This window comes from Poecilia formosa, unplaced genomic scaffold (assembly GCF_000485575.1).
Source record: "Poecilia formosa unplaced genomic scaffold, Poecilia_formosa-5.1.2 Scaffold10, whole genome shotgun sequence".
NCBI classification, from domain to species: Eukaryota; Metazoa; Chordata; class Actinopteri; order Cyprinodontiformes; family Poeciliidae; genus Poecilia; species Poecilia formosa.
Window position 1 is genome coordinate 4,076,142 of NW_006799949.1, and position 14,074 is coordinate 4,090,215.

The 14,074-nt window shown below is 36.7% G+C and overlaps 1 protein-coding gene across 2 annotated transcripts; it reads right to left on the minus strand.

Annotated features, from left to right (window-relative positions):
* Positions 1-365: 365 nt before the first annotated feature.
* On the minus strand, positions 366-13,767 carry vtg3 (vitellogenin 3, phosvitinless). 2 transcript variants are annotated; one of them, XM_007542224.2, is made up of 28 exons: positions 13,681-13,767; positions 13,209-13,229; positions 12,953-13,104; positions 12,088-12,339; positions 11,840-12,001; positions 11,595-11,743; positions 11,362-11,512; positions 11,095-11,252; positions 10,099-10,264; positions 9,867-9,992; positions 9,454-9,672; positions 8,191-8,408; positions 8,004-8,101; positions 7,795-7,919; positions 7,598-7,699; positions 6,667-6,786; positions 6,370-6,559; positions 6,166-6,253; positions 5,206-5,391; positions 4,844-4,937; positions 4,567-4,735; positions 2,904-3,013; positions 2,732-2,809; positions 2,294-2,488; positions 2,016-2,161; positions 956-1,094; positions 742-853; positions 366-560 (listed from the first exon to the last, which is right to left on the minus strand). In XM_007542224.2, exons 1-27 carry the CDS (start codon positions 13,718-13,720, stop codon positions 764-766), a joined length of 3,744 nt encoding a protein of 1,247 aa, XP_007542286.1. In that variant the 5' UTR covers positions 13,721-13,767; the 3' UTR covers positions 366-560; positions 742-763. The 2 variants fall into 2 exon arrangements, with proteins under 2 accessions (XP_007542286.1, XP_007542279.1); XM_007542217.2 differs by having other exon boundaries at positions 4,567-4,738.
* Positions 13,768-14,074: the final 307 nt, after the last annotated feature.

Here is a 14,074-nt window from a genome sequence, read left to right on the forward strand (position 1 = left end):
AGCTAACAAAAAAAAACAACATTCATATTGTTTTTCTTTTATTCGTTTGGGTTTTGCACAGATTGTTGTTCACAGCTTGAATCTCATGAGGTTAATTATGTTTTGTAAACTGAGTATCATATAAATTGATTCCCTTTTCAATCAAAATAAAAATATTTGAAAGGGCTGTGGCGTATACTGTATGCAACATTTTAATATTTCATCTTAGGTATTTCCAACAATTTCATCATCTCCAGTGATCTTTGTTCAACTCTATATTGTTGTAAGACACTTGTTAACTAGCCTGCGGTGTAGTCCAGACGGTGTAAAAGTCGGATTTCACCGATTTCGAGTCAAATCACAAAATGACTGCAAAAGAAACAAAATTGTTGCAATACATTTAATAGTTAATTAATCAATTCTTCAGAAAATATGTTCAGTAACATGCTCTTTAATACACACTGATCATTTGAAAACTGATGACAGTCTGCTAATAGGCTTAGAATGCTGGTTTTGGCTGCAGTTGTTTGTCCACAATGGTACATCAGGCATCTGGCTGCCATCTGGGCTCCGCAGTTTTTCTGCAAGAAAAACAGATTTTATGAGAAAAACAAAACTGATTCTTGGTATTAATCTTTCCTCATCTGCTTTTAAGAGGAAACTCAGAGATACACATACAATTACACAGGCACGATTTCATAAAAAAAAAAGGCAAGAAAGGCTGTGAAAAGTGTTCACTGAAGGTTAGCTAAGATTACTTACATGTTTTCACGCTTATATGAATTTAATATTCTGTTGAGCTTGTCATGTTACAATAAAGCCACTCGCTGTTCCACTGGACTGGATATGACATAGCTTTGTTGTACACTGTATACTTTACAAACACAAGAAAACATAATCCATGTAAATGAATATTTAGATGTGATATAAGGATGCACATTTAATGGACACAAAGAGTTGAAACATTTAATGGTACCTCTGGTAGTTTAATCTCCACATCAACGCTGTCTGTCCAGGCAGCAAGAACTGATGCAGACACTTCCTTCTCTGGATTTCTCTCATTTTTCTGGGAGAAGCCATAAAGTAATGCCACACCAGGGATGTACCGTTCAATTCTAGAAAAGGCAGATTAAGCAATAAGAATTAGTTCACAAATATGTGAAAAGTCAATATTCCTCAATAGATATTGTCACAATGGAACCACTGAAGTGAAATTTGTACCAGATGTAATCAGAGTAATCCACCCCCAAAAATGACAGCATATTAAACTAATAATGAAGACATGTGAATATCTTCATTATTAGAATCACACAGAAAATATTGTGCTGGAAAATGTATTTTGAAAAAGAAAAGGACATCATAAATCATTACAAAAGGACTGCGTTGGCAGTGAAATTTCAAGATGCGAACGTCACAATGTCAGGTTATTTTCTTAGCATATGTTAGAGACTGGTTTCCATATATCTGAATGGAAGAGGAATGATGAAATGTGCCAGTACTTTCTTGATGAGAATGCGAAGATGGAACATGTGCTAGACAATGATATCAAGTACATAATCAATGAACTCTCGACTCGGAGGAGGAAAATAAAGCTGTGATAATGGCCCTGTCAAGCCAGCAAAAATCAAATATCAGAGTGAACACAAGATGGTTCCAGACCCTTCAAGAATTAAAGAAAATCTGTTCGGAATGACTAAACATCACCCTAGAAAAATAAGTGTTAGTATTTTTACTCTATATTCCTCAGATGCCATTAAGAAACTTTGCTTCATACAAATATCCCATAGGTATCTGTATAAGGGTCCAGTGCCTATAGTCACATTATTCTTAATACCTTTCTCATCTGTTTTGTTTGGTTACTTACTTTGAAAGTATATAGTGTGAAGTTCATGTCAGTACCCTCATTTTAAATATATTCACCGAGAAACAGAATTTGTTCAATTCATTATTTTTCCCTCTCTGAGTCATACTGATTATGCATTCATCGTAACACAACATATTCTCTTTCTTTACTGATGCATTCCTTTAAAAATCACCTTTTGCCAAGCTCAGTCATGTACTCTGAAATCCTGCTCCATTTTACTTTGGCCTTGAGATCTGGCTTGGAACCATTGACATATGCAACAGCGGCTTCCATTGACATGTCATAGGCCTGGCAATTATCGCCCCATGTGATGTGTGCCTACAACAAGGCAAGAAAGTGATAATGATAAATAAATAAAAAACAAACTGCACAAACCAGATAACAGATTTTAAAATGTCAATAAATCAAAAGGTCAAAAAAGGATCCGTTATTCCTTTTTTTCTTACCAACCTTTGCCTCAGCATCCAGACTGGTATCAACACACATCTTCCAGTTGGTGTTCCCTTCAACTTGGGACACAATTAGTTGGGCATTTTTAATGTTTGCCTCAGGTGTAAAGTACATAACTGAATCGTAACCCTCAGCCTTCTGGTTCTCACTAATGGCAAAAGCTTTGAAGTTGAAGACGGCTTGAGTTGCCGAGCTCTGGGGATAAGAAATGAGTACAAAAACATGTAACTGCTGCTTGATAGACGCAGAATATTCATCATTGCAAACACTAAAATAAAATTGATGTATGCTGCATGACACCTCGGCTGTGACATATAAAAGCTAATAAAAAAGGTCAACCCAGGCCTCTTCCATAATTTTAAGTTATGGAAGAGGCAAAAGCACAGCTCAGATATTTTCCTTCATACGCTTTCTCAGCTTAAACTGTAGAAGCCGTACTTCCAGGAGGATGGTGTGGTTTCTGTCTCTGTCTCTTTCAGATGAGTCTGAAGATAGATCAGTTTGCTGTGTTGCTTCCTGTAAACACAATTTTAGAACAGTTTGACAATTTGATGGGATCACCCACCAGAACAGGTGCTGTGATAATAACATTGCGCGTGTTGCCAAATACCTTGGAAAGCCTCCTCACGGTCTCAAGCAGTTGGCGTGCACTCATCGGATGTTTGCTGGGACCAACGTCAAGCTCAAAGTGGATTTTCTCAACAGCTTTTGTTGTCTGAGCTAATAGAAGGGCAGAGATTTCATTAGCATAGAGGGTTAAAAAAATGTCTCGAAATAAAGTGAATATAGTAGCACTAGATTTGTTTTCGTGGAGATGATAGCTTGGATGTAGCTTTGACAAATCCTGTAAGAATCTATTTTAAAGATAAAAGGAAAAGCAAAATATTGTTTTGATTGACGTATCAATCAAAACATCTTAGTTTGGTTGCTAAGGTGAAGCATGTTGCAAGCTGAGAGGAAGAGGAATAGGTTTTTTAGGGTTTCTTTCATATTCAATGCAGAAAATGCTTTCAAGGGAAGACCCCAAGAGCTCATATTACCACATGCTTTCCGTTGTTCTAAGAATGTAGTTGCTGTTGTGTTTTTGCACCAAATGGCAAAGATGTTCAGAAGTCTTCTGTTTCAGCCCCAAGTCAAATCTTAAGTATTTTGCTCAAGCCAATATCAAATCTAAAGTCTCCAATGAACGATAAACTTTTTTTTTTTTTCAACAAATCCAAAGCTCTACATTCAGTTCACTTTTTAGTTACTTCATCAGATTTAGTTGTAAGGCTCTAAATTCAAATAACCACTCCTTACAACAAAGAATAAGGAACTCCATTTCTGAACGTGCAACACGTTGCAGCAGCAGAAGGCCACACTGGGTGTCTTTCCTGTCAGCTAAGAACACAAGACTGAAATTTCAATTCACGGAGGCTCATCAAAGTTATAGACACTGTTTTAAGTCGGTCCACATTCTATGCTCAGTTAATCCTTACAGGATTGTGATGGTGCCAGAGGCTCCCTCCAGTGCTAAACCGGAGAGAGGCATGGTACGAACAACAGCACTAACAACCGTACCACTGTGCCGCTTCTTGTTGAATTTATACAACAGAGAAATAAAGCAGTTAGTGTATATTACTACATAAAATCTGTTGATGTAGTTTTACAAAGACATGCTCATCTTTTGTTCATCAGCATTTTATTATTTGCTTAAGGAACTCTATCAGCTGCTAAAATTAAAACATTGTTCGTCTTAGCAAGATCTATACTTAAAAAATACTGAACGTGCTAGATTCTATAATTTCCTGCACAGATGACTACCACATGACAAAAACTGGTAAATTGCTTATTAAGCAAATATTAAACTTCTTGATTTCTAACTTCCTGGAGCACCTAGCTTCTCTGGATTACCAAGCCTTGCTTGTGTGTAAACAAGCGCAATAAGTGTAGATTTTTTTCAGCCGCAACTTTTATTTCAGGTTTCCTCTATAATGTAATTTCTTCAATATAACTTATTTTTAGAGCCTCTGCAAACAAGTGTTCTTTGTTAATTCTTGTAAAATGTTCCTGATGATTTAAGCTTCTGCATCATTCCTCCACCCACAGGGAGCAGAGTTTCAAGAATGTGATACACTATTTTATTATTTGGAACGTGAATAGAGAGATCAAACAGAAAAACAAACAAACAAAAAATGTGCATTATTTTATCTAACTACTGATAAACATCCATGATGTTCCCCAAACCATATTTGCATTTTTAAAAAAACACTTACAACATACATCTTGCATACCTGGAATTATTCTGAATGCCATTTTGCTGTATCCAAGGAAATAGTACAGTGGGTACTCCTCTTGGTAATACTGCCGCTTTAACTTGTACTCCATGCAGAAACCCACTCCGTAAATGTTGTATTCATAGCACATTTTGGAAGAAGGATACCAGATGTAGGGTTTTAATACCTGCTAGAGCAAAAAAAAAAAAAATCAATCCACACAACATGAATCTGTTTGTACTGATATGAATGATTCTTATTTCAATGAATGTATCTGCTGTGACTCAAGCCGTACGTCAGGACTGGGGGCTTCAGAGGGGGACATCATTGGAGTCATTTTGCCTGCATCTGGCTCTTCAATGTTCCTGGACACTGCATACAAATCTGATCTGTTTAAAACAATGTAAAAGATTTACTTCAGGATGGTGATAATTTTTTTTTTGAATAAGCAAATGTTGATTGAATTTCAAGTTTTGCATCGCAAAACAATTATAATGCAAAATATAACCAATGGAATTTGTAAATCAAGTCATAATTATGGTTTATAATTATGTGTAAAAAAAACAAACAAAAAAAAAAAACATACATATATATATATATATAATGTTGGTTATATTATTAAATTCAGTCAATCAATTTATCATCATGCAAAATTACCTAATCGACAGAAGTTCAATTTCCTCTTTGCTAGGGGGGAAATCAAGCTCAAATTTCTTTCCTGGCATATTTATCTTGGCAGATAACTTCCATGGTACAGCTAAGGGCCTCTTAATCTTTAACTCTGAGCCACTCTGGAAGAACTTCGTGTTGGTCCCATAGAAAACCCAAAAGTCCTTGGTGGAACTGAAAAAAAAGACATTTAACATAACATAATGTAAGTGTCAACAACTATAGCATTGTTTAATGTAAAAACAAAGTATGTACACCTTGACATGTCTGACGATTGTAAAATTTTGGCTCAAAAAAGCAGTTAATTATGGCTAACTTATAGAAATGTTTCTATTTATTCAATATTAACTATAGTTCCAAACATGTGCACGAACGTGCCATGAGGTTTTTCATCCAGTAGTCTGACTTTCAGCAGTAACAAGTCAGTTTTATTGTGTTATTGTGTATGAAACAGAAAACTTTAAGAGCGAGACGATTTGGCATTAAACAAGGAATTTCTGAGGTTCTCAGCAGCAGAGCTGACACCTGGAATAAGCTGAGAAAGTATTACAGAACAATTTATGATCGAATTCAGTTTCACTTAGGATGTACATTTACTTTTCAATTTCTCTTTTCGTAACCCTCGCCCCTAAAAAGTAAATAAGTAAATAAATAAATAATGAACTGCTTGCCAAGGTGACATTTTGAATCCCCTTTGGGAATGTGAGAAAAGTTACTCAAAGTAATTTTTGACTAGGGATGAAAAAAAATCCCCAAATCCCATTCATTAATGTTTATAGGGTCTAACGTGAAGTCTATTACAGAATTCATGCTGAACATACATACATTTTGAGCATTTTTGTTTGTCCATGTGAAAGTGTTTGTTTAGAAACAAACTGGCAACACACAGGCACAAGCATACCTCATATGAAGTGCTACCATTTCTGTTTTACTTTTAAGCATAATTACCCAGCGTATCCATCCGTTTCCACTGTAGTTTCAGAATTCAAGAGCTGCGCAATGTTTTCAGTGAGAGGGGGATTAACTGTAACTTTAGCTAGAAAAAAAAATAAAAAATAGGTTATCGGAAGTGTTTAGATTATTTTTAAATTCTAGTCATTTGTGTCATTCATGCATCACATGATGATTTTATCATTATTTTTATTTTTTCACCTTTAAAGTTGCATGCAGTGATTGTATTATAGTATTTGCTGATCTCCACCGGGAGGCCCAGGGATGTGGCTTCGAAGTAACGAGCCTCCAAGACCAAAAATGCCCGTGTGTAGTCCCATGAGACTCCTCTCTGTAAGCTCTCCATCATAGCCCACAAAGGACTTGATTTCCCTGCAGCAGGACTGAAGGCCTGAAACAACAAAAAGAATCGCAAGGCATTGTCGACTTCACCATCTATTACATTTTTTTTTTCATAAACTACAGCGGGACAAATTATGAATCGGCTCTGTTTCTTACAGAGATGATGTTTCGGAGGGTGTCTTTGCTCAAGTCAGCGAAGAACCACTCTTGCCCTGTAATACGCGAATAAACTGAAAGGACTGGTTTATCATTGTCCAGCCTCTCCCACTGTTGAAGCTGAAAATGAAAAAGTGTATCGATTACCACATGTAAACACACACACACACACACACGCCCACACACTTAAAATGTGATGTTTGAACTATCTGCCGCCAAAAATTGTAGAAAAATCTATCCTTCTAAATTAAAAAAAAAAAAAAAAAAACAGGAAAGGTTGGCCAAAAAAATTAGATGCAGCCATATATTTGAATAGTTATTATTGATAGTGTCAAACTTGAATGGGGTTGCTGTGTTTTACCTACTGAAGTAATGACATGCTTAAAATTACAGGAAAATGGATGAAGCTGTTAATTAACAACTTAATTAAATAGATAATTATTATGTCTTGTGTGACTGCTGTTATTTTCATTATCTGTTAAGTTCAGAAGAGGTTTTTTGATTGCAGAAGAAAAACTTTCGTAGACAACCTCCTGACCTTGCCAGGTTCTTGGGAAGCAAATCAGCAGTATTCAGGCTAAAACCAAGGCACTCTGAGGCTGTTTGGTACCAGCAGAAACTCATGATTCTGATTTCCATTATAACTTCCCTCTTACATTCAAGTTAAATGTTAGAACTTAGAATATATTTGAACCTCCAGGTTCCTACTCATTTTCAGACCTAAATTCAGTAGAATAAGTACTTTAGCTTTTCTTTTACTTGTGATTTTTTTATAGATATAATACTGAAAAGGAAGTTTTTATCGTTCAAACTGATATTGAAACGTACTGAGATTGATTTGTAAACAATAGTATACATTTATTATGTTGCTCAGCTTTACTACGCTAGCTAAGTGTGTGTTTTGTGGGGAACTGCCTGATATGCCACTCACCACTCTGAAAATAGCCATCAGGTCACTCATACTAAAGTCTCCTTTAAATCCAGGAATGCTATCTCCAAACAGATCCTTTATTCCATCTGCACGGATACCCAACTACGTGACAGGAAAGACAGAGGATTGCTTTTTTTTCTTTTGAGAGAAATGTCCAATCATAATGCATGTATGTGCAGTTATGCTTAATACTTTACCTCCAGTAACTCAATAATTCGACCAATGATGTGGATTTTCTCACTTGACACAAGCTCTGAGGGAATGATGTTGCTTGCATTTCTTAGCATGAATAATTCAGATGTCACTCCAGTTAGCCATCTATCTGTATTGAAAAAAAAATACATCTTCAGGAAAGGTTTTTGGAATGACTTTTTAACAAAAGTGTCACTGTCCTTTTCCAACATACCATCGAACCAGTCTGCATGCTTTGCTTTGCTGCAAAAATAACTGAGACGGCCAAATCTGGGCGCAAGGATTTTCACAGCCAAGCTGGAGGCAATCGAACTATTGGAAAGATTTTTTTTTTTTTTTTAATTTACATTTAACACAAAATTTCCAATCAAACAACAAGTTTAATTTATTGATCAACTCACAGATAGTGATTGTCTGGAGTCCTGGAGCTGGCGAGACCATGCAAGTAAGAGTACGCAAAACTTGCAACCTGAAGGTCTGTTTCTTCTAGCAGACGAGCTGTCACGGTAGACACAAGAGCCATCGAAGGCTTAGTCCTTAAAAGGATCTTGAAGGCATGCATGCGAACCTCAGATGGAACGTGCTTCTGCAGAAATATGGTCAGGGTGACGTCTTGGACCTGGAAGGAAAAATTAATTTTAAAATGAATTACTTAATGACAAAGCTACTGCAAACTTATTAAGACAGAGAGTTTTCTGTTCCATTGTTGTTTTAGGGATACTTTTAGTTTTGTTTTCACTGAGCGGTACATCGGGGGTCGGTACGATTCGACGTGCTGTTTTATGGTCCAGAACATTTCTGGATGCATATGGACTCTCACTGAGAAGGTGGGGATAAAATAAAACAGCTATTGTGGCAACGTACTGGTACAATGACAAATGTGACGCATTGGTATCTCTCATGCTTGTTGCATTAAGTTTTTCCATTCCCCAATAAATGGACTTCGTGATGTGATGCCAGTAGCTCCACCCTAACTATATCGTACCTTTGTCTTATGGGGAACTGATGGAGGTCCTGGAATGATGCGATACAGGTTGGTGGTATGGAAACAGAAAATGAAAGCATACCAATCCACCATGTAGTTTAATGGGAAGGCATTAATGGGAAGGGTTGGCCAATAAAGTTCATAGCTGTCATAAGAAAACCTTTTTAGCATGATTTTTGTGTACGATACTCTTTCCATTTTCAGATGACAGATTGAAAAGCATTCCATGAAATACTAAAAGTTTAGAATTTTGTTTCATTACCAAACATCATTTTCGTCGCATTTGGTTTGTCCCTTGCTCTGAAGACTTCATTAAAGAAGTGAATTCATACTAAGATTACATTACATTTTGAATCCATTTTGTAATTTCCTTTGGCCTGCAGCAAGATTTGTTGTCTAGACTGAAGATTAAAGCATTCTATTCTATTCTATTCTATTCTATTCTATTCTATTCTATTCTATTCTATTCTATTCTATTCTATTCTATTCTATACCATGTCACTGAGATGACTTTGTAAGGCATTTGGATTTCACCAAATATGTTATGTTATGTTATGTTATGTTATGTTATGTTATGTTATGTTATGTTATGTTATGTTATGTTATGTTATGTTATGTTATGCTATGTTATGTTATGTTATGTTATGTTATGTTATGCTATGTTATGTTATGTTCTTACACTGTGAGGGTCTCTGGTCGTCATGAGTCTCATCGCCTGGACAGCTTCATTCTGCACCCGAAGAGGCAGATCCAGAGGAGTGACAGCCACCCCAGGAAGGAAACGCATGATGGTTTTTATGCTCCCAGGGTGCCCTGCATTTCCCAGAGCTTTCAGAGCGAGAAGCATTTCTTCTTTGTTGCCACTCCTCAGAGCCTCTGTCGCCATGTCCATCAGGGGCTAGTGCAAATGTAACACACGTTTGGCTTATGGTTTTCAGATGGTTATCATTCACTTTCAAATTTCAGAAAAAGAAAAGGTGCTAATGTTGCTAAGCCTTAGTGAAGCTCTCTTCACTTATCATAAGATGAATATTTGTATCTACTTATGATGTGTATTTCCAAATGAATTTTGATTCCTTATGAGTTTTGTACCTGAGCAGCAGTAACTAGACATGGCACATAATACACACAGTACTTGTTCACCAGGGAGCCATAGGAAAGTGCCACAGTGTGCCACAGATAGGTGTTAGATTTACTGAATGGCAGCTTAAGGAAGACCTGCAAAATGTAGAAAGAAGGACATTTTTACATTGACTTTTCCAGAATGTTTATAGTTGATTTAAAGAGTATTAAGTTCTGAGAAAATTTTAGTAGCTTTACTCACTTTAGCCATTTCAATAAGGTTAGGTGTGACCTGAAGATGATGAAAAGCCATCAAGATGGTATGCATAGCTTCAAAAGGAGTCAAATCGTTTGCTTTAAATCTGGTCTCCATGAAATTCAGAACTTTGACATCGGCAGTTTCAACGATTGAGTCCAAAAACCAACGCCTGAAAAGTACAATTATAATAATTTGAAGAAGTCAATACTTACAGTAAAGTCTGCCTTAAAATTGAGAATTTTTACATTAATTCATAAATGGAGAATACAACTGTCCAACTTCATTTTTATTGTACTGATATGATACTGATATTTTGTTTGGATGACAAGAAAAATGCATGCTGACAAGAAGCATACTGTGATCATTAAAATGACGTAGAACAGAAAGTTTACTTTGAAGCCACTTTGGACTTCAAACAAAAGCCCAAAGTGGCTGTGATGTGAGTGTGATGTTATAAAATGTCATTGTCCATTAACTATTCACCTATCTTTTCCCTGTTGGCTGTATATCCACAATTGGTTAGGAGAAAATACTGATTCAACAGAGAAACCTAAACATCCTCTCCCCAGAGAAACTGGATTATCCCAAGGTGTTCTGCCAGCAATAATTTCAGGACCATCTATTGGTTATTTGGCCCTGAGTGGAACATGCACTAGATACATCCTAATTAGAACCATGAACTCTCTCATGCCCCTTCCCTTTGATACAGAGAAACAGGAATTCTACTACAAGCCCCCTCTGAAGGAGCAGATCCTATCTCTGAGAGCAACCTCCTCATGGAGGAAGCTAATTTCTAAAGCTTGTATCCAAGGTCTCATTTTTTTTGTCATGATCCCAATTTCTAGACCATATGTGAGGGTTAGAATGTGAATTGACTGGTGAATTAAGAGAGTTTATATTTAGCTGAGCTGTTCTGGATTACTCCAGACAAGTTCTCAAAAGGATAATCCATCGCCTGTTCTATAAAAGTTTAAGCTCGTGTTTGTACAAAATGCTCACCTATACTTGGGATTTTCAGCTAATTGCTTCCACATGTTTTCCAGTCCTTCATAGGGTATCACTCGCATGAGATGGTACAGCTTCATAGAGTCCTCAGTGGTGGCATTATCAATATGGCCACTATTTGCCTCACTCAAGCGCTTGATCAATTCCATAGCCTGTAAAAAGGCATAGAAGTTATATTTTGTGCAGTTAATTTAAAATAAAAGTTGTAAAATGTAACTTTATTGACTATAATATTGCATAACACAGAACCAAGCATGTCACCTTTGGTACTGGGTTATCTAGGTTCTGCATCATCATTGGAATATTAATGTTCACATCCTCAAACTTGTAGACAATGTTGCCTTTGATTTCCAATGGTCCATATGTTCTTGCTCTGTGTGTGTCGTTCACACTAAGCAGCACTAAGTTCTTCCTGCCAGAGTAAATTTTTAATACATTATATTTATATTGCAGGTATTTAAAAAATATATATATATATATATATATGCACCTACATTGCTTCCATCTTAAAACTGCCACCCTTCACATTGAAAGCACTGAAGTGCTGTTGCTCAAACCCGTGAGCTGTGGTGATGAGACCTCCCTCTGGTGTTGGCTTGATGGTGTAATTATACTTCATGGTTGACATGACAGATTCTCCTCTCTAGATTGATGTAACAAAGAGACTCAAGCAGAGCTGAGACAGACCCATTTGACTTACAACTGCAGAGAAGGCTAAAGTGAGAAAATGATAAAAAACCTCTTTGGATAGTTTGTCCGCCATAGCAGTTGCCATTCCTCTGTGCATTGCTGCCTTTTCCTTGCAGTTTGTCACATCCACAACCTTAGTGATGATCCAATCCTTTGTCTCCTCATTTTCTTCAATAGCATAGTTACTCTCACAATTGCCATGGATTCCAATCTGTACACAAAGTCAAAATCTCTGACATCAATTAGACCATTACCCATCATCAGTGGAATAGAGTTAGTCTTTTCAAAATGGTTTACCTCTTTCAGCTCATAGATGTTCTGTGTCGTCTTCACAGTCAGCTGGAAAAAACTAAGTATACCTCTAATAATGTTGACGACAGTAGTGGAAACCTTAGCAGATGCACGGATGTCACTAACGTGTCCTTTGGTGTACATAAACATGAACGGTTGGGCAAGCTCAGAAGTAAGACGTTTGGTAACTTTCGGGGAGGGTACATAGTCATCTTTGCCTTCAAAGCCATTGTACTCAGCAAATGCCAACTCGGAGACCTTTGAACCAAAATCAAACAAGAAAGTCTGTTATGCTTGGATCACATGCGTGAGCCATGGCGACAAGAAAAGTGCCACAATGGTAACATTGATGAGAAATCTGTAGCCTAAAATGTGAAATGGCATCCCGTATTAATACAAGAATAAACCTGAGCATCTTTCTAGTCCATGTCCACGATCATCACACCATACATATTGCTGATTCAAACATAAAATGGAAAATCAATTTCTAAAATGACTATTGGGTTTCTAAAGAGGTGTGGAAAATCAGAAGACCAGCAACCTAACCATAGACATGCATCATCCTTAATTAGTTGACTAACTACTACTTTTCAGAGAACATAAATCTCTGTAAAGCTATCCAAGCAGTAGTAGCCTATTGTACGCTTTATTATGAACTGCACTGCTATATCCTTGTGTAAGTTGGCTCTGCTATAAGCGTCAAAATAAGCAAAAAAAAAAAGTCAAAAAGTAGCCAAAGTCCAAAGGAAGACAAATTATTTGAACTATTGTGAATTTAACATCCATCCATCCATCCATCCATCCATCCATATATTGTATCACCCCACTTATCCAATACCAGACCATTATGCATGCTGTCTTTCTCTCTCACCTGAAGTAGGAATTGTTGTGGGGATGCACCGGTGATTGTGGCCTTGCAGGTAATTCTGACCCCAGACTCTGCCAGGTTTGCCTTCCCAAGTCCAAATTTTACCTCTCCTTCATATTTGTACTCATAGGTTTTCTTTGGGTCCAGGGAGATATCTGGAAGATGTTTTCAACATTAACCTTAATAACATTCTAATTTGTAAAGCACTTTGTGAAATTTTTATAATACAATTCGATACAAAAAAAAAAAAAAGACTCACCGTATCGCAGGTTTTGGCTTGCTGAAAGGTTAAAAATGAAACAAACAAAATTTTAATTTTTGTAAAGAAAACTGTCACACAATGCTGATTTTAGGTCAGCATGCTGTGTGCAATGAAAGAGCCTGCAGAATGAAGTGTTATGGATTTGTCAAATTATTTTCTACAGGATGCAAAAAATACCTTGAATAAATACATATAATACTAAATATCTAAATGCATATGCCTTGGATTAAAATCAGTATTAAAAATTTCTCTGCTTTAAATGATAAGGAATTTAGCCCTTCCTTACTTTATCTTCTACAAATATATATATTTTTTAGAAGTTTGAAATAGTCATTTAAATGAGAAAATTCTGAATTTATACTAAGCATAGGAATTACATGAAGAATTGACTATATATTAGCTTTAACACCAGCACATAAATTGTCTGACAATCCAGCCACATTGGTTAAATTAGTGAATGAAAACCTACTAGCCAAAGCCGCAAGGCAGCAGAGAAGTAGACCTCGCATGGTGAGAGAGGAGTGGAGACCGTTTCACCGGGCCCTCTAAATATGTGCAGCAGTTTCATTGCACATTCAGCCTTGAGGTCAGATCACATGCATGGATACCCGACTTTGGGTAAACATTTGTTTTCTGATGTTAGGCCACATCGGCCTGTGACATTGTCAGAGTGACACGAACAACAGATCAAAGACTGTGGTCACCAAACTTTTTTCTTTTTTACAAGGTAATAACTATTCCAAAGGTAACACAGAATTAAAGAAATTGAACACCTGGGGAGTGGGGGGCGGGGGGGATTAACAGCAGCTACCATTCAAACCATCACAAGGTTTCCAAAGCAAAGCTCTATCTGCAAAACAGTA